We start from the raw sequence: 21,096 nt of genomic DNA on the forward strand, positions 1-21,096 counted from the left end.
TTTTCTCCGACTTCACTGTCTACGGAGATTCATTTGAGTCGTGCTTGGGTCATCTGGATGTTGTTCTGAGAAGGTGTCAAGAGAAGAACCTCATCCTTAACTTCGAGAAGTGTCATTTTATGGTCCCAGAGGAAATTGTCCTGGGCTATGTTGTATCTGAGAGAGGAATCCAAGTCGACAAGGCGAAAGTGGATGTAATCTCGAAGCTACCTTATCCCACAAGTCAGAAGGAAGTGAGAGGATTCTTAGGCCATGCAGGTTTTTACCGAAGATTCATATAAGATTTTGCGAAGATCGCGCAACCACTTACCTGCTTCCTGCAGAATGATGTCGATTTTGTCTTCGACGAGGCATGTCAAGGGGCCTTCCAACTCTTGAAGAATAAGCTTTTATCAGCCCCGATAATCAGAGCTCCAGACTGGAATCACCCATCGAGGTGATGTGCGATGCCAGTGACTTTGCAGTCGGAGCAGTGCTGGGTCAAAGAATTGATGGAAAGAGCTACGTAATTTTCTACGCCTCGAAGACTCTCAACCAGGCCCAAAAGAATTACGACACCACAGAGAAAGAGATGTTAGCTGTTGTGTATTCGTTTTAGAAATTCCGACCATATCTACTTGGGTCGAGGGCGATAGTGTTCACCGATCACGCAGCTATTAAGTACCTGTTGGCGAAGAAAGAGTCTAAGCCAAGACTAATCCGATGGGTGTTGTTACTACAAGAATTTGATTGGGAAGTGAGGGACAAGAAGGGGACCGAGAACAAAGTGACACTGAGGAAGCTATATCTGATGCATTCCCGGAGGAACATCTCTACTATGTCGAGGGATCCTCTAGACCGATTAAGTGGTCAGAAGTGGTAGCAGTAACAGGTCCGAGAGATTTAGAGAAAGGGAAACACAAGCTGAATAAAGAACCTTGGTTCGCGGATCTAGAAAATTTCTTAGTCACATGAAGTACTATTTTTTGGACGATCCTTACCTCTGGAAAATGGGTTTGGATCAGATAATCAGGAGATGTGTCCCCGAATGGGAGCAAAGAGATGTCTTAAATTATTGCCATGCATTGGCATGTGGTGGTCATTTTGGGTCAAGGAAAATACCTAAGAAGGTTTTAGATAGCGGATTTTACTGGCGCTTGTTGAACAAGGACGCTTATGAGTTCTGCCAAAATTATGGCCGCTGCCAACAGACTGGGGGAATCTCCACTCGTGATGAGATGCCTCAGGTCCCAGTGATCGTCTGTGAAGTGTTTGATGTTTGGGGGATGGACTTCATGGGTCCATTCCCGTCTTCCTACGGCAATGCTTACATACTGGTGGCAGTAGACTATGTATAAAAATGAATAGAGGCTAAGGCGACTGCTACATATGAAGCAAAGGAGGTCACGAAATTTCTTAAGGCCAATAATTTCAACCAATATGGAGTGCCGAGGGCAGTGATTTCAGACCAGGGAACGCATTTTTGTACCCGAACCATGGAGGCCCTTATGAAAAAATACGAAGTGCACCACCGTCTTTCTACTCCGTATCACCCACAGAGCACGGGAAGGCAGAAGTCTCCAATCGGGATATTAAAAGTATTCTGGAGAAAACAATTAACCCGTCAAGGAAGGACTGGAGCAAACAGTTGGATGATGTGCTCTGGGCCTACCGGACTATGTTCAAAACTCCTATTGGGATGTCGCCCTACAGGCTCGTGTTTGGCAAGATGTGCCATCTCCGGGTCGGTGTGGAACATAGAGAATATTGGGCGGTCAGAGAGATGAATATGAAGCCCCAGGCCTATGGAGAGGAGAGAAAGATCCAACTACAAGAGCTAGATGAATTGAGACTTGAGTCATACGATGTTGCGATGTGGTACAAGGAGAAAACCAAGTTGTGGTACGACAAAAACCTCCAGGTCAAGGAGTTGCAGGTTGGCCAGAAAGTGCTCCTGTTTCAATCACGGTTAAAGCTGATGCCTGGAAAGCTAAAATCTAAGTGGATAGGACCCTACATGATTGTTAGCCTCAGAGCAAATGGAACTGTGGAAATTCAGAGAAGGGCATCTAACTCTACTCCTTTCCTTGTTAATGGTCACAGAGTTAAAGTGTTTAGGGATAGTTCAGAGTTGTGTGTGGTGGAAGAAATTCCACTACGCATGCTCCCTATCGCCTAACTGGTCAGGTTGTTTAGGTATTCTACTGGAATTCCTGGGTCGGTAGATAGGAATGAAGTTTTAAATCTGTAGACTGAACCATGATATTCCCAAGAATATTTAAACACATTTTGTAAATAATGTAAATATGTGAAAGTAATTTGAGATTGTAAATAATTTACCCAAAAATAATTTACCCAAAAGTAATTCCAAACAAAGAAAAAAATACTTTACCCAAAAATATTTTTGAAACACCGATGCACACCTGGGAAAGTAATTTGAGATTGGAAATATTTTTTTGGATTCACATCCCCTTGACCATGTTGTTTGGTGTCTAATCTTTGGTTTAGTTTTTCTAAGTACGGGAGGTATATGGCCAGGGAGAATGGAGAGAGAATTCTTAAGAAATCATGTGTAATCAAAAAGAGGGGGAGATTTTCAAAATTAAAATTTAGAATTTCAAATTCTGGAACGCGTACGGTTGCTTGAGTTAGGACGCAACCGTTCGGCTTCACCTAATCATTTTATTTTTTTTCCTTTTTTTATTTCTTTTCCTTATTTTTTGTTTTCCTTTTATTTTCTTTTTCCTAAAATAACTTCCCCTCTCAAATTATCACTCCCATAACTAAAAAAATTATTTTCCCCTAACTCACCCAATTCTCTCTACAGTTCCGACAACCCGTATCGTGAACCACCACCACCACCACCGCTCCTCAGAATGGAGCAACAACCCGCAGCCCGCCAATCCCACTGCAAAAATGGACAACCGCCCAAAGGAACGGTCGGAGAAACGTCAAAGAAGGCGTCGTCTTCAAACCCTACTACCCAGAAACCACAGGCAGTGCCACCACCGGAGATTGCTGTGCCCGCGCCTGCTCCGACCACAACACCCGCACCCGTCGTTGCTTCTCCACAGCCGGAAATTGTTGTGAGCGCACCTACCGCCACTGTCGCTCCCATCGCTACAACAACCACCGATAGCTACGACCCTGCCAAACTCATGAGGGAGGTTGTGAAGAAATTCGGGACAAAGGAGAATCCGAGCGAACTCTTTGCGCGAATGGCCGAGGAATTCAAAAAGAAAGAAGGCGATTCCCTGTTAACCCCCCTGGAAATTTCTTCCCGACCACAAACCTTGGTAGAAACACCAACATCTCAAGCCCTATTCATACTCAGAGAAAACCCCCAAATAACCCCTACCATACCAATCTCTCATACCAAGACCCAATCCTCTACAAAATTCCCTGTTGAAGAAGAAGAGAACACCCAAGAGGGGGAGGAAAAAATCGGAGAGGAAAAGGAAGAGGGTAAGGTTGGAGAGGATAAAAAAGTACTAGGGCAAGGGACGAGGAGGAAGGGAATCTAACTGAGGGTGATGAAGGTAAAGAGGGTAGTGAGGCCGAGGATGATGAGAAGGTTGAATCTGAGGGCGAGGGAGTAGGAAAGCAAGATGAAGAAGAAGGTAGGATAGTTGGGGACGAGGAAACTGAAATGCATGACGAAGGCAAAATATGTGAGGAAGAGGAGGAAACCGTTAGGAGCAATTATGAGGCTGAAACGGTTGAGGAGAAGGAAGAAACAACACCGGTTGTCAAGAAGGAAGCCAGAAACCGAGAAACAGAGAAAGAAATTGAAGCTGAGATCATCGTGACAGACGATGTGACGTCGGACGACAACGGAACACCAATAGATGAGAGAACAACTAGGAGACAGTCCCGTTGGACCAAGAATTTGGTAGAAGCAGCGACGGCCAATCCCCAAAAGAAACTGAGGCTGAACGAAGAGGAGGAATCAGGGCACGATATCCCCCAGGCCCAGGACACTCAAGTCGTTGCGGAGGATGTCTCTCCAGAGGCTCTGGAGAAGAGGTACGAGGCGGAGAGGAAACGTAAGGGGAAGCAAGAAGCCAAGCCCCGCAAGAAGAAGCCTCGCCAGGCCTCTAAGGCTTTGGTAATCAATGAGCCCGCTCCAGAAATGATCCGAGTACCGTTCGCCCCACCGGCTGAAGAAGAAAAGCAAATGGAATCAGAAGAGGAGGACACACAGAACCCCTAGGAAGAAGAGGGTATATAAGAGAAGATGGAGGTCCTGGTGACCAGGAAGTTGTTAGATGCAATGGTCAACTTTGAGGACCCTAAACAGAGCAGGGAGTGCGAGGGAAGAGTGTCAAATGAGAAAATGGCGAAGACATGGAAGAGTCTGTGTCTCTCAGGCCTGAGGGATTTAGGTGCGGATGAAAAGTTCGTCTCTTACTTCAAGACCATCGGGTTCGAGTGGCTTCTAGACCACTGTGAGGAAGAGGTACCGGTGGCTCTGGCGATGAAATTCTACACGTCCTTCAAGTTCAAGTCCACCACAGATCCCGACGCAAACTCGATTATGTTCCGACTGTTCAACGAGGAAATGGTGATGAGTATCCGAGAGTGGTCACTGAGAATGGGGTTGTTTACGCCCGAAGAGGATGAGGAAGGGGCCTGGAACGAGAGAGAAATCGTCCCACCTAAGAAAACAGAAGGCTTCGTTGCTGAGGAGGCCAGGAGGATGATTGCTCACAAGAAGGGGGTTAAATTCAAAACAAGCACCTCCAAATGAATACACATCGCTGAACAAGTTCTCAGCCTGGCGCAAGTTTATATCGGGTACAATCTGCTGGGTCAAGTAGGTGTCATTCTCACCACTCCAGAGCTATACTTTATGTAGTGCATGCTGAAGGGCGTGAAGATGCACCTCGGTTATTGGATGACCCAAGCAATCCACCTGGTCAGGACCCATTCAGATCGTCATCTCTACACTTGCAACCTCCTAGGAGCCTTTATTAAGAGGAATGTGGCCATGAAGATAGCAGATTCAGTCACCCACCTGCCCCTGTGTGGTGCTCAGGCTTTCCTTTTTCTTCAACAAGGGACTCACCATAATCAAGGATGGCGAAGTCCAATTCTATGAGGTTAGGAAAAAGGAGGGGGTGACATTGAGGACCGAGAGAGAGGAGGATGAGGTGACGGCGAAGGTGGCCGATAAAGGGTGGAAAACAAGGATGGAGGAAATGATGTTGTCTCAAAGGGGAATGATGGAGGTGCAAATGGAGAAGATGACTCAGGCCGTCGATGTGATGTTAAAGATGTTCACCCTGTTCGAGAAGCGCATGATGACCATGACGCTTGCGGAGCCAAGTCAACTAGCCCCAAGAGCTTCCCCAGTAAAGCCAGCATACAGTACCCCAGCAACTACCCCAGCCAGGAAGAGGAAGGACACCACAACCAGCACCAGTGTACCAGTGAAGAGGGATATCTCGAGGCCAGCAGGTCAGAAGGCTAGGAAGGATGATGAACCAGCTCCACCACCACCAAAGAAAACAAAGATGATAGCCAGGAAGTCTGGTCCCCCAGGGGACCAGAGCCATAATTGAACCCCCCATAAACCAGGTAATTTTATGTTTTTGTTTCTATTTTGTTTTTGTGTCTCCCACTTAGGCCATTGCTTGGCCTAAGTGTAAGAAGTTTGTATGGTTAGTATGTGTTTTCGACATACGTTCTCTGTTTCATGAATGTTCTGTTTTGAATTTCTGTTCTATCCATGTTCTGTTATTCTTTGTTGATCTGTGTCTTCTCCCACTTAGCCCAGTGTCTGGTCGAAGTGTGAGAAGTTTGTATTCTTTGAGGACAAGCTGGGATGAAGTGAGGATGTAGAATGTCATTTTTTTAGGATCTATGTTTATGCATAACTGGTAAAATAAAAATCAAGTGCCCCTTAGGGAGAGTGATTGAAGAGAGAAGCCCTTTTCCTTAATAAATCGAAGTCAGTGCAGATGAAGTAAGAACGATAGAAAAGCCTTAATTTAAACACTTTCTACTAAACAGAAAATAGAGAGGCTGCCACTTGATGCATAGAGTGGAGATTTCTCTTAATTTTTATATGAAAATCATCTATCAATTAATCATTAAAATTTGATTATTATATATTAATAGATATTTGTACACGTAGAGTAGAGATTTACGTGTGGGTGCATAGCAAATTTTGGATGACTAATTTGATTCTTATTTGTTTTGGCAACAAATTATACAAGTGGGCTTATCGATTATTTGAAAAATAAAAGAGGCCCAAGATTTACTTGAAGGAGGCGTTACTTACTTGGGCAAGGAGGAAAAAAGATATAAAAAGCTGGAGTAAAAGGAGCGCTGCATCAGAGAGCGCGAGGGACGAAACAGGAGGGAAATACAGAGACTACCAGGAGCAATTGAGGAAAGGGGGGCGGTTCTGGAGGAATTCGCGTGAGAAAATTAAGTGAGAAGAGAAAGGAGAAAATTCTAGCCATCATCTACTCCAAATTTACTCCATAATTCTAGGGTTTTATCTCCATTTATCATTGTTCTTGGTTTAATTATTTGATTTCGTGATTTATTCTATGCTCGTTCTATCTCATGTTCGTTATTACTACTTATTTGATTGAATGAATTTATTACTTTAGGTGCATCTTTAGTGATAATTCTATAGTCTTGATTTAATGCATCTTTAGCTTGAATTGAGATAGATTGTGGTAATGAATTATCAATTGGAATTGTTTAGATGACAACTTGATAATGAATTTTGATCTTAATTGCAATTGTACGTTGAATCTCGCGCTTCCGTAGGGTCCTTAGGATTATTGAAATTGGTTTAAAGAGTAAGTGTTTAACTATTCTTTGACTAGTTGATGTTTAGCATGTTTAGTGCTTGCATGTTGATTTATTTTAAATTGTCCCGAACGTATAAGATCGAATTGAATGCATAGGACAAATACGTGTGTTGTCAGCAAGTGTTCGGAGTAATAATTGTCTCACTTGTGTTAATTTGAATTCAACTTTATTTTCATTGTTTTGAGAAAGGAAAACTTCAAACAAAAACCTTCATCTTAAAGTTATTTTTTATTTTATTTGGAGTTAAACAAGCTTACCTTCCTTGCAGATCGACACCTTAAATTACTACACACGAAGGTGTACTATTGCAGTGAAGTGGTAATATTAGGGATAATTTTGTGAACTTGAGTGTGAATCTATTTTGACTAAGAAATACCTAAAATTAAACATCACAGACGCAAAAGAGATAAATTTTGAAGTGAAATATCAGAAGTCGTCGCTCGGACCTAGGAGAATCAAGAAGTTGGCGACAGGAGCATAATAGAGCAAAGAACAGAGTCTAAAAAGATGCTATTCAAGGGCACAAGCGTCAATTCAGCAAGAAGATGCCCTAGGGATCAAAGTCTTACCTATATAAAGAGCTCAACATTGAAGAATGAGGATATACGCTTTTAGATCAATTTTAGGAGGCTCCTAGCTCTCTCACTTAGCTCCACACTTCAGAAACACATTTCAGTTGTTGCGCACTTGTTATTGGATTTGTTGGATCTAGTTATGGAGACGTTGGGATTTTTGTGAATCATGGTGGATCTGGAGTTGCTGTTTAAATTTTGCATGATTATGGTTGTTTACTGTTTGTTCTCGCATTTGCTAGACCCAGTAGTTTAGATTTGTCAAGTTTAGTCTTAAGTTTCTTGTTTAATTTCATATTTGGATCTTGCTCTGTTTTCATGATGGTTAATGCTCTGTTTCACTCTGTTATTCCTGTTTCGTTCATAAAGAAGACAAAGTTTGTTAATAGTTAGGATCAGATCTGCTCATGTTTGCCCTTTTTGCTTGTCTTTTGTGCTTTCTGCAGCTTTTGCAGAACCTGGTCACTTAGGGAAAATTGGTCCCCACATTTTTGTGCTAGTTTGTTTGGCCATTTTAGAAAAGTCAATTTATTCTCAATTTGTTTGGTTTTGTTCCTTAAGATAATTTTCACATTCTTAGTCATGCATGCTCCGTACATGCCCGTTTCCTGGACCCTCGTAGCTCATCCATCCTCGTGGGATCGATCCTTTACTTCCTATACTAGCCAATAGTATAGTGGGTTGAGGTTTTGAAGCAGAAAATGCGTATCCAACGACCATTCCTGATAGATTCATGATCTCCTAGACCCTGTGAACTAGTGAATCCTCTGGACCTATTGGATTGTGAAATTTCAATTGTGCACGCTCTTTTCTAGCTACTTCAGCTAGTTCTAGGCTTTGCATAGACTCTGGTCATCTATCAACATTCCACTTTTGTTCTTCACCTTTTTTTTAACCATTTCAACAAAAACACAAGTGGAACAAGGAAAATATTCCCCAAAATCAAAAATCAAAGAAAAACATAAGTTAAGGTTACATGCCCAAATGTCATCATCAAGTATATGCAAAAAATAATAGGGGTACAGGCCGGGGTATCATCAAATAGAGAGTATGAGAGAGAGAGAGAGGTAAAAGAGGGAATCCACTAGACACCCCCAAACTAATTCCAAGCAAAGCAAGGATAAGTTTGAAAGAGAGTGGATCCCCCATGGACCTTCACTACGGAGGAGGAGGCGGATGCTGTCACTGGACACAAAATTCATTGAATCGGGCATTGATGTTGGCCCATTGCGCAGTGTTGAAATCAGTGAATTGGGTCTAGTTGGTCTCGAACTAGTTCCATCGCGCCACATTCCGGGCCTCGTATTGGGTTAACCGGGCATCGTTCTGGGCCCAATATTCCTCCTGGCGAAGCTCCATCCGTGCCATCCTCTCATTGATCGAGCCGTAGTCCTCCTTTTCTCGCTCTTGGCGACTTCATGTCCTATGAGTGCTTGTCCCAGCTCCATCGTTACCACGCGGCGAAATCTCTTCATTAAGCTCCTTGTGAACCTCATCCTCATCTTCATCCGCATGCCCTATCATCAAGTGCTCGGGGACCTCGGGAGCCTCACGAAACTACGCACGATCAAATTCTTCATACTCATCCGGATCAACATCATAAAATCTTCTATCCAGGTATCGGGCTGTCATGGCTTGGTGGATTGGGGAATTCATCTTCCAATTACTCTTATCCACAGGCCCGTTGATGTACGTGTTGACTGGGTCCGGAAGAGGGAAGTGATTCTTCAACCTTTGCAAGAAAAAGGCTTGGCCCCCATACTCTACTCCAAGATCATGTAATCTCCAGAGTGCTTCAAAATCCATAACCATGGACCCTCGATCTTGATCAAATCCCCTTGTGTTCGTGCCCAAGTGGCGTGAAATTTCGACCACAGCACCGCAACATATAGTACCCGAGCTCCTCTTTGATGCTCGCTCCATGTTCTTCACAATGTAGTGGACCATGTTCATTGACCGTCCGTGTACGAGGCACCATAGCAAGAATAGTTCATCTTTTTGGACACTCCTTGTTTTGGCCCGTGCGAAGGGATGATTGTGCAAGCCTTTTGGATCAAACGGAGAAATGGGTTCCGGATCATGGAGCTCTTGGCCAGTGCGGCCTTGAACCCCTCTGTTTCCAAGCTGATGTCGTTCCAGAATGTGATCCCATAAATATCCTTTAGCTCCCCCATTGATAGCTCATATTGTGTATTCCTTAGGCGGAACTTGATGGCTGTTATATCTCTCCCCCGCATCACTACCACCAATGTGGTTAAGAACTCTAGAGTAAGGCGATGGTGGGAAACGATCTCCATCGTGAACATCCTACTGAGTTCCCCCACCTTGCACAACTCGTCAAACCACTGAAGTAGGCCGAGGTTGTGTAGAAGTGCCCGACAAAGTTGCCTCGTAACCTTATAATCTTGTTGGGCCAGAACCTTCCAACTGGCCATGCAACGCCCCACTTTTTGAACCCTAATTTTCGAACCCTAAAGTACTTGCATTTAATGCTTTTAATGTTGTGAAGTCCGTGGATTAATTGTCGAGTGGAATTATTGTTGGATACTTTTCGTGACCTAATTTTGAGTTGGAATTTTGACTATGTCAACTTTATTGAATATGTGACGTGGCTGTTTTTGAATAATTGATATGGGGTGAATTTAATTGTTTTTGAATAAATGAAAATTTGTTATTAGAGCTAAAAATTGTTAAGTACATCACAATGTGAATTTAAATAATTCCTTTTCGTGAGGAATATTTATTGGACTCGATTTCCTGTTGGATTCGATAAATTGAATAAATAATATAAAAATTTAGTCCATGATAATAAAATTGTGGGCGGCACAATTTAATTGAAATACAAAGGACCATGAATTAAACAAATCAAATTAAATCTTCTTCCTGTTGACTTGGTCACCAAGTTGATAATTCAATTTAATTAAAGATTCTCAGAGATTTTCCTCCTCCGTGATGAGGTATTCCTCCTCTGTGATCTGAAAATAAAATATTAAACAAATTCAATTTAATTCAAAAAAGAGGAAGAATTCGAAAACCTCCCTCAACCCACGTTGAAAACCGTTTCTCCTTTCCCCTAAATCTCTTCCTTGATTACAATTGAGGAAAGAAGAAAATAATTAAATAAAAATTTTGCAAAGGATTTCTCCTTCTCCATGTTCACGCGTCTTCCTCTCCTCCCATCATCTGCAAATCTTTTTCCAAAATTAAACCACCAATCAGCCTTTAATTCCAATTAATTGAGAATCAATTACCACAAATTCTCTTATAAATCTTTGTCTTTCTACCCTAATCTACCACGCCGTTTCCACAATTCCTTCCCAAATCAAGTTCCACTCCTGCAAGAATTCACAAGAACAAGGCTGCCTTTCTTCTTATTCCAGTCGGAACAGATTCAAGAAACCGAGAGCTAAAGAGAGGGAGTTTTTGTTTGTTCTCTCGCAATCTGCCAAATCTAAGGTATATACCTCTCACACCAACACCAAATTCCAATCGTTTTTACAAGCATTCATGTTCACTACACTACTGTTACCATAATCTGTAATCAACCTTTTAATCGAGTAAATCGCACAACCCGAGCAGAAACCGAATCAAAGAATAACCTTATAATGAGTTGAAATAAAAAACTAAGAACGTATCTGCAAGATTGTAATAGCCGAGACTTAGATTTCTCGGGAATTATGAAATAAAATACTAGAACATTCAATTAAAGTATGAATGAGTATTTTTATTTCTTGAAAAAGGGTACAGTTACAATTACAATTTTCAGAATCTCAAACTAAAATTACAATCCTTGACGACGAAAATAAAAGTCGAGCTAGACTATAACATTTAGAAATCCCTAAGGGCTACTTTGGCCTTCGGCACCGGGCCGTCTCGGCCCCCAGATTTTCGAACGAGCCAGGAGGGCAAGACCACGAGGAAAGACAGCCTCGTTGGCCAGCCGCAGCTCCTGCCAGAGCGCACGAAAAAATAGAGTTAATGCATGAAATAGAATGCAAACTAACCATCGGTATTGAAAGGGAAAGAGTGACAGTACCTTTCGTTAAAGTGAGGAAGAGTTGGGCCGAGAAAGGCAAGATTCCTCCCTTCAAGCTGCAGCATTTCAAGGCTGCAGATGGCAGCTCATACCTCTCCTATGGTCCGGAAATCAGCCCCCACAATGCCACCTCTAGTGTGCACCTGCAAAAGAGACAAAATCCATGAATGAATCAAAGTACAAGGCAGCACAAAACTCCAAATCAGTTAAAGAATGCTGCAGGGATGGCAGCCAACATAAGGCAGCCTTAAGGCTCCTTCTTTCCAGCCAAGTAACAAACTCTTGCAGCTTTCAGTTACTCCCTATCCATAAATGTAAATAGCCCTCAGCCTCTTCCTCCCTTTCCCATCACCAAATCAGCCGTTTTACAGTGAGGCATAGAGTGGGAGGGACCGAAGCAGCAAGAGGGAGTAGAGGGGATCAAAGCCGAGAGTAAGGGACAACAAGATACGCAACAGCGAAGGTAAAACCTCCTTCGAACTCTTCTTAAACCCATGTCATCATGTAGACATCACAAGCATGCTAGGATACCGTAAATAGAACTCAGACACGGTAATCAAAACATAATCGGTTGAACATAGTGAAAATACCGCAAGAACATAGGGAGAACGAGAACTTAGCTTCTGCCGTTTTTGAACCCATAACGTAAGCTAAGTAGCTAAGATAGGAGGCTTAGCTTTGGGAGTTACTGTCGGAGTTGGCGGCGACCAGACGGTGAAGCTGGAAGTCGACCGCAGGCAACCGTGACACGCGACGGCTCACCGCTGAAGAAGATCGGCAGCGGCGGCGTGAGTCTCAGACCAGCAGCGAATCAGCGACGATGGCGGAAGCCTCGCAAGGCGACGGCGAGCACCGCTGACTCCAGCAGCTGCTGTGCGAGCGCAGGAGGGTGTCGAGGCTGCCTCGCGAAGGGGGCATCGACGAAAGGTGCCGGCGGAGGTAACCGCTGGCAGAACCCCTGCTCGACGGAGAGTCGAAGCTGGCAGGCGGCGGTTGGTGAGAATTCCACAGCGCGTCGCGGCGGCGGAGTGGGCTGGCGGCTGACGTCGGTGCTCACCGCAGTAGAGCAGTCGAGAGAGAAGGAGGGGTCACGGAGCCGACGCTTCCACCTCTGTTCCGACGGTGGCTCGAATCCGCCAAGCCCAGTGATGGCGAGGACAACGGCGACGCAAGGTCGATCCTACGGCGAAGTAAGCCTTTTTCCGGCGCTGATTCAGAGAGGGAGGAACTTAGGGCTTTCTCCCTAATTTGAAAAGAGAAATTGGGGAATGAGGGAGATAGCAGACGGTGGGGAGTGAGTATTAAGGAGTTGGGCCTCCTTTCTCTCTTCCTCTTGGGCCAGATTCAACAGAAATTAAAATGGGCCACTGCCCCTCTTTAATTAGTTTGGACCACAAAGCTTAATTTGGTTGGAACCATTGCCTTAGATTAATTCCAAGAGTTAATGGAATTAATTCCCTAAACCACGGAAGGAACGAAAGGTTAAACCGTGTGAAATAGTTTCGAAAATAACTAAAGTGGACTTTTAGCCAAGAAAGTATTTTAAAATACTTAAGATAATCCGGGAAATAATTATAACCGAACGGGGCAGCCGGATTCAGAACAATTTAAATCGCCGATTTAATTACAAAATTTAGATCTCTAATATTTAGAAAGAAAGAGATAAAATAAAAGATCACGCTTAGGCATGCATTCATGCAAGATCAATGATTACTTAAAGCCTAATTTAAGTATATTATTTTTGAAAAGGGGCGTCGTCGCTCGACGAGTAAATCTCAAGTCAGACAGTGCCCGTTTGAAAGAGTTAAGCAAACGAGGTGGGCTTTTCTATCCTACACCATGTGTGGGCTTTCTTTCCTTTCAGAATTTATGTGAAAAAGCATGAATATTTTCAGTGAGTTGTCATGCCATGTTTTGTTTTGTGATTGCCTATCTGTTAAATCGAATCCGGGTCCTAGTAGGTCAGTAAATCCTACTCGGACTAGTGTACACGTACGGACCGTGAGCTAGCGCCAGGTTGGCCGGTCTGTGGGTCGTGAGCTAGCGCCAGGTTGGCCGGCCCAGTGGTCGTGGAATGTGGCCACATTCCCGATTCACGCAGCTGATATGGCATATCATCAGAAGTTTAAATGACTGCAGTCTATTTTCAGAAAGAAATAACAGATTTTAGTGACCGGGTTAGATTTTCAGTAAAACCCCGCGTTCACTCAGCTTGGCTGACAATTAAAAGAAAACAGTTTTCGGCATAAGCCACTGAGTATATCAAGTACTCAGCCCTGCATATTGTTTTCCTTAATGTGCAGGTTGATCGATCGAGGCAGAGGAGGTGTTTGGACAGAAGGCTAAATAAGTAGAAGGATAGCTGGTGTAGTATGTCTTCATACATATTATACTTGTCTTGGAACTCTTCCGTTGTGCAGACTTAGACTTGTTTTAGTAAAGACAATGTCCCAGAATTCACTCTGATTCAGTATTTTGTTATCTTTATAACATTCAGACAATGTTTTTCTCGAATTAAGTAACTTTTATGATGAGTTAAGACAGTTCAGTATGTTTAGTCGCGAAATAGCTACACTTTCTTTGACTAGGGATATGTGGTCGTGACAGAGTGGTATCAGAGCACTTTTCTTCCGCTCTGACCCAAGAACCTTCTTTCTAAGCCTCAGTCCAGAACAGTAGCACTAGGCTAGAAAGTGAACAGAATGATCAGTACAAGATCCCAACACCTCAGCTCGACACGATTAACTGCACCAGAAACAGGGGTCGACGCCCGCTCGTCCAGAAAAGAGAATTTTAAAGAAAGAAAATATTTTTCCATTTTGAGAAGGAAAATGAAATTTTCTAAGTTTTCAGAAAAAAAAAAAAAAATTTTCATAGCCCCAAATGGGAACGAAAATGTTTATTTGAAAAGTTTGCAAGACGCAACGTGCTAGCTGATACTTTGCATGAGATATGCTTAATGTATCTGTGATTTATGTTTAAAGAGCTTGACATGAATGTATAGATGTCATGGGGACTATGTATGTGAACCTAGAGTGCTTTAGAAAAGTACCTTAGGTGAGACATGCAGAATCAAGTACTAGCAGAACGAGAATTTGTTACCGCCTCCCAGGGCGACGAGACCAACTAAAACCCATCAGTTTGGGCAAGCTTCAAATTCCAAGGAATTATGAGAAAGAAAAGACGAGCCAAAAAGTACTATTGTACTACTTATAGACAGCAATTAAAGGAAGTCCATTCTTTTAAGCACACAGATAGTATACATATATATATGTATACTAGACGATGAACCAAGAAGTTCCCAATGTCTTTACAAAGACCAAGTTATAACGAAAATATTTTACTTTCCAGCCTGTTCGGGAGATGCATCCCTACACGGAAAGAGATCGTACCCGCGATCTAGTAAAGTGATCTAATGTGGCGTAACAAGCCCAAGTGGCTACGTGATCCAGAAGCGATACTTATAGCGTGCTACGAAGCACGATGGAGAATGTAATGTTTTACCAGAATCAGCGTTCTAAGTTATCGAGAACGATATGAAAGTATGACCTCCAGCTGCGGTTATCAGTTTAACAGCACGAGGAACCCCATCTTGGAATGTATGGTTTCCCAGAACGCGTTTATCATGTGCGAACTCCACAAGAAAAACAAGGGAGTGTCACATAACTAGAACCGATGATTATAATCAATAGTACTTACTTGGATTCCCAATGAAATCCCTTCTAAGAGTCCTTCCAAGGACGATACCCTCGTCTATTCAGACTCTAGTTTTGACTCGCAAGTACCATGTCAGTGTTTCTTTTTCTGTGCGAGGTTTGACTCATTTCCAGCTTATGGACTGCAGTCCTTTTGACTCATCGTACATAAAGAGTAAAGTTTTGACTGTTTAAGCTCCAGTCGTAAGCCCTAAATTCTACAGTTGTTCATATCTATGATCTTCGGAATGAGCGTATTCCTCAGACATTCTTTGAACCTCCGGGACAACGATGTCCTGTCGGCTATTAAGACCTTTGATTGACTCACGTTCTGCAAGTAGTACGCCACTTTCATTCTCTTCAGGAAAGCGGTGACTCAGTTTCAGTTCCCAAATTTGGGATACTCTTATGTTCCAAGCATCGTTATTTGTTGTTGCCTCCTTTGAGCCACAATATTGGAGATTTATATCTCGATTTCTTGGACCTATGCAATGAAATTTCATTCTTACGATGCTTACGTTGTGATCCCCAGAGTGATCAAGACAGTTAAACATTTTCCTCAGGGAATTTCATGTGGTGCTGGAACTTTTGTTTACCTCCCTATTTTGAAATCCTACAAAGGTGAAATTTTTCGACCTCGATTCCAGTACATGTATTATTCCTAGTCTCGGAATTTTCTGCAGCTCGAAGTTAAGGCAAGCATATTGCACCTTTCCCTAATGAGCTTGCCCTAGCTGATTTTTCTGAATAGTTCATTTCAGTGCGTTGCCTTAATGAACCTATGAAATCATTGATGTGATTTTGTTATTCCATATCAAGATGCCTTTGAAACATGATCAATGTTCCTTCATTGCAATCGCCTACGTTTATAAATTTTCGTGGTTGATCATCTTAGGCGATGACATGTTTGAACCACTGTCCTTGATGCTCAGATCCTTTCAGTTTAATTGGACAACTGTATTGTCCTATTTTGCAGCTTACTATGGGAATTTACAGTTAATTCATTTCCATCCAGTTTTCATGACCTATCTCATGATTATTTCTAGCTCCCACCAGGGGTGAGCCTCAGCTTCTATGAGTTTGCCTGGAACCAGTTGAACTACGTAGTTCTTTGAATGAACTCAATACTTACCTTCAAGGTCGATTATCGACGAAAATTCATATAAGTTGAACAAGAGATGTTATTCTAGTCCAGTTGGGTATTCAGTAGCCCTTCAAATTTTCAGTCATACTCTCTTGTGTGAATAATAATCCAAGTTAAGACTATTAGATTAATCATCGAGTTATTGATACGAGGCTAGCAGAAAAAGGCATGGTCTCAGTTTCTTTCAGATACGCATAATAAATACGTCCCCATGGAGACACGTGCAAGAAATGATGCACCAACCAGAAGCGTCGCATAACCGACAGCAAAGCGTTAAATACTTCGAATCTACGTACCGCTTGTGACCAGCAGGTGGAAGATCGAATATTTTGTTGTATAGAGAAGCAACTAGCCTTGAGTAGAGAGATATCAAGGAATATTTGTGGATTAAATGATGTCCGAAGACGTAAAAGACCTATATGGTAGTTTGAACGATCAAAATGCTTACTCCGAGTAAGATAAGTAAGCCACAAGAACCAAGACTCAATCATGGGCATGTAATGAAAGCCATGGAGAAAGTACGAGTGTATTCGTAGTTTATGTTTGACGGAACAAATCCCATCAGCAAAAGGGATTCGTCTAAGAGGTGGCCAGGAAAAAGGCTAAAGCTGGAGAGACATTCGGGAAGAGGAACGCGTGATAGCACCGCTACCCTCACCGTCCCTACTATGAAGGGAGAAATCGAATTTTCCCTTTTAAAAGAAGTTATCACAAGAGAACAGGATTTAGAGCCCTATAATATAGAGCAAGGGCAAACGTTGGCAATAACATGCGACGAATTATACTACGATATGCCACGTCTCAATTAAACGGCTCAGAAAGGAGCTGTCGATAGAGTTTTGTGTTAATCTAGACACGAGATCTAGATCACTTTGGAAAGTCATGCTAGATTATTTCACCATGAATCGCTCAGTCGAACCAAAAGGGCATGGAGACAGTAGCGTTGGGAGAAAGAAGCCAACACCTCCACATGCACTAAACCAATATTCAAGGATTGACGCGAGTAGAACAAGTCTGTACTAAATCATGACGAAAGAGTCGCAGTAAGCACAAAAGCACCTTGAAAGCGGTAAAAGTAGACTACCTCAACTGAGCGAGAGGTTACGAGATCATTATGGCAGCTCAATGACTACCTTTACGATCGATGCAAGCGTTAGAGAACTCAATATCAGGCGATGAAACCTAAGATTAGAAATAGCTTCATCACCAGACGAAATGAATTACTAAAGGAATGACTTGAATCAGTCATATTATCTCAGTCACCATATAGAATGGCGCTCAAGAAATAAGAAGAACTTAAGATCCAGTTACAAGAATAAGTAGACCTGGGTTTCATCAGACCCAGTGTATCGTTTTTGGGCGCATCAGTACTCTTCATGAAGAAGAAGGATGGTACTTTGCGAATGTGTATCGACTATCGAGAGCTAAATAAGTTAACCCTCAAGAACAAGTACCTCTACCGAGAATCAACGACCTCTTCGACCAGCTGCGAGGAGCCAGCGTATTCTCGAAGATGGGCTTGAGATCGGGTTACCACTAGCTGGGAGTTCGACAAGACGGTATACCTAAGACTGCACTTCGCACCAGATATGACCATTACGAGTTTACTGTAATGCCTTTTTGGGCTTACAAACGCCCCAGCCGTGTTCATGAACCTAATGAACCGCGTGTTCCGCCCATATTTGGACAAGGTCGTCCTAGCTTTTAAAGACGACGTGCTCATGTACTCAAGGAACGAGAAGAAACACGAGGAGCGCTTGAGAACTACGTTAGAGACGTTAAGAGCCGAGAAGTTCTATGCTAAGTTTAGCAAGTGTGAGTTCTGGCTTAACAAAGTGAACTTTCTTGGACACTTAGTGACAGCAGAAGGGATCCGAGTAGACCCTGCTAAAGTTGAAGCCGTGCAACGTTGGCAGTCACCAGCGACGCCTAATGAAATTCGGAGTTTCCTAGGACTGGCATGATGCTACCGAAGGTTCATTGAGGGGTTTTCTAAAATAGCGAGGCCGATGACTCAACAGCTCAAGAAAGGAGTTAAAGTCAATGGGACCCCGGAATGTGAAGCAAGCTTCCAGTTGCTAAAGGAAAAGTTGACCACAGCGCCAGTTCTAGCTGTGCCAGAAGCGGGAGTCAACTATGTGGTGTATACAGATGTATCGAAGGTCGGACTCGGGTGCGTGCTGATGCAGAAAGGCAAGGTGATAGCATATGCGTCACGCCAGTTGAGGCCGCACGAGTTGAACTACCCGACGCACGACCTGGAACTAGCAGAAGTGGTACACGCTTTGAAGATTTGGGGACATCACCTCTATGGAGTTCGATGTGAGATCTTCACAGATCATAAGAGTCTCAAATACTTCCTCGAGCAGAAGGACCTGAATATGAGACAGCGCAGATGGCTGGAACTAGTCAAAGACTACGACTGTGGTATAAATTACCACCCAGGCAAAGCCAATGTGGTAGCAGATGCCTTGAGCAGAAAGACTGCGCCTCAAGTGGCTACTTTCCTCACCCTAGAGGAAGAGCTTATCCGGGAATTCGCCAAGATGCGACTGGAGATAGTGAGAGCCCCGGAGACAGTGGACAGCAGAATATCCACCTTGGTCTTAGAACCAGATTTAAGAGCTAGAATCATTGACGCCCAGAGATACGATGAAGCCCTAGAAAAGGTTCGTCTCAGAGTGAGGACCGGAAAAGGGGATTGTTACCGCGAAGAGGCGGATAATGCTCTCACTTTCAAAGGGAGACTATGCGTACCCAAAGAGGAGGCACTTAGGAACGAGGTCATGAGTGAAGCTCATGAGACACCCTACACTGCCCATCCTGGGAGTACAAAGATGTATCAGGACTTGAAGAAGCAATTTTGGTGGGATGGCATGAAGAAAAGCATAGCATCGTTTGTAGAAAGATGCCTGGCTTGCCAGCAAGTGAAGGCGTTACATCAACGACCCTATGGAAAGTTACAGCCTCTCGAGATTCCAGAATGGAAATGGGAGCATATAGCAATGGATTTTGTGACAGGATTGCCAAAATCACAGCAAGGAAACACTGCCATCTGGGTGATTATAGATCGACTCACCAAAAGTGCTCACGTCATACCAATTCGTATCACATACGGATCTGACAAGTTGGCACAGATTTATGTGCAAGAGATTGTGCGCCTACATGGTGTACCAGTAACGATCACCTCAGATCGAGATTCAAAATTTACTTCTAGATTTTGGATAAGCCTACAGCGAGAGTTAGGCACTCAGCTGAATTTCAGCACAGCATTCCATCCACAGACAGACGGACAGTCCGAAAGGACGATTCAGACATTAGAAGATATGGTAAGAGCCGTAGTGCTCGACCGTGGAGTAAGCTGGGAGTCAGTACTTCCACTTATAGAGTTCGCCTACAACAACAGTCACCAGGCAACTATTGATATGGCCCCATATGAGGCACTATATGGGAGAAAGTGTAGATCACCACTTTACTGGGATGAAGTTGGTGAGAGAAGGATTCTCGGACCAGACTCGGTAGAGGAAATGATAGAAATTGTCCGACAAATCCGAGGGAGAATCAAAGAAGCTCAAGATAGACAGAAATCCTATGCAGATGCTCGTAGAACGGATTTACAGTTCAAAGCAGGAGACAAGGTCTTTCTGAAAGAAAGTATCCCCATCAAAAGGGATAACCAGGTTCGGCGTCAAGGGCAAGCTGAAACCGCGTTTTATCGGACCTTATGAGATCCTAGAAACAGTCGGCCCTGTGGCGTACAGATTAGCGCTCCCGCCAAGTTTCGGGAATGTTCACAATGTGTTTCATGTATCACAGTTGAGAAAGTACGTGTTTGACCCAAAACACATAGTGCACCAAGAAGAAATGGTGTTAGAACCAGATTTGAGCTATGAAGAAAAGCCAGAAGCAATTCTGGACAGAAAAGTTAAAGAATTGAGAAATAAGAAAATTGTAACAGTGAAAGTCCTATGGAAGCATCACGGCCGCGAGGAGGCGACGTGGGAGCTCGAGGACCAGATGAAAGAGAAGTACCCACAACTTTTTGCCTAACCGAGACAAAATTTCGGGACGAAATTTTTGTTAAGGGGGGTAGAATGTAATAGCCGAGACTTAGATTTCTCGGGAATTATGAAATAAAATACTAGAACATTCAATTAAAGTATGAATGAGTATTTTTATTTCTTGAAAAAGGGTACAGTTACAATTACAATTTTCAGAATCTCAAACTAAAAGTACAATCCTTGACGACGAAAATAAAAGTCGAGCTAGACTATAACATTTAGAAATCCCTAAGGGCTACTTTGGCCTTCGGCACCGGGCCGTCTCGGCCCCCAGATTTTCGAACGAGCCAGGAGGGCAAGACCACGAGGGAAGACAGCCTCGTTGGCCAGCCGCAGCTCCTGCCAGAGCGCACGAAAAAAAAGAGTTAATGCATGAAATAGAATGCAAACTAACCATCGGTATTGAAAGGGAAAGAGTGACAGTACCTTTCGTTAAAGTGAGGAAGAGTTGGGCCGAGAAAGGCAAGATTCCTCCCTTCAAGCTGCAGCATTTCAAGGCTGCAGATGGCAGCTCATACCTCTCCTATGGTCCGGAAATCAGCCCCCACAATGCCACCTCTAGTGTGCACCTGCAAAAGAGACAAAATCCATGAATGAATCAAAGTACAAGGCAGCACAAAACTCCAAATCAGTTAAAGAATGCTGCAGGGATGGCAGCCAACATAAGGCAGCCTTAAGGCTCCTTCTTTCCAGCCAAGTAACAAACTCTTGCAGCTTTCAGTTACTCCCTATCCATAAATGTAAATAGCCCTCAGCCTCTTCCTCCCTTTCCCATCAC

The 21,096-nt window shown here is 43.3% G+C and overlaps 2 protein-coding genes across 2 annotated transcripts; both read left to right on the plus strand.

Annotated features, from left to right (window-relative positions):
* Positions 1–1,678: 1,678 nt before the first annotated feature.
* LOC121770465 lies at positions 1,679–2,158 on the plus strand. Its single transcript, XM_042167194.1, has one exon. The coding sequence runs from the start codon at positions 1,679–1,681 to the stop codon at positions 2,156–2,158; it is 480 nt and encodes a 159-aa protein (XP_042023128.1).
* Positions 2,159–2,855: 697 nt separating this feature from the next.
* LOC121770466 (ensconsin-like) lies at positions 2,856–4,192 on the plus strand. Its single transcript, XM_042167195.1, has 2 exons — positions 2,856–3,235; positions 3,475–4,192. The coding sequence occupies exons 1-2, from the start codon at positions 2,856–2,858 to the stop codon at positions 4,190–4,192; spliced, it is 1,098 nt and encodes a 365-aa protein (XP_042023129.1).
* Positions 4,193–21,096: the final 16,904 nt, after the last annotated feature.

The sequence above is a fragment of the Salvia splendens genome, chromosome 16, assembly GCF_004379255.2.
Source record: "Salvia splendens isolate huo1 chromosome 16, SspV2, whole genome shotgun sequence".
Classification (NCBI taxonomy): domain Eukaryota; kingdom Viridiplantae; phylum Streptophyta; class Magnoliopsida; order Lamiales; family Lamiaceae; genus Salvia; species Salvia splendens.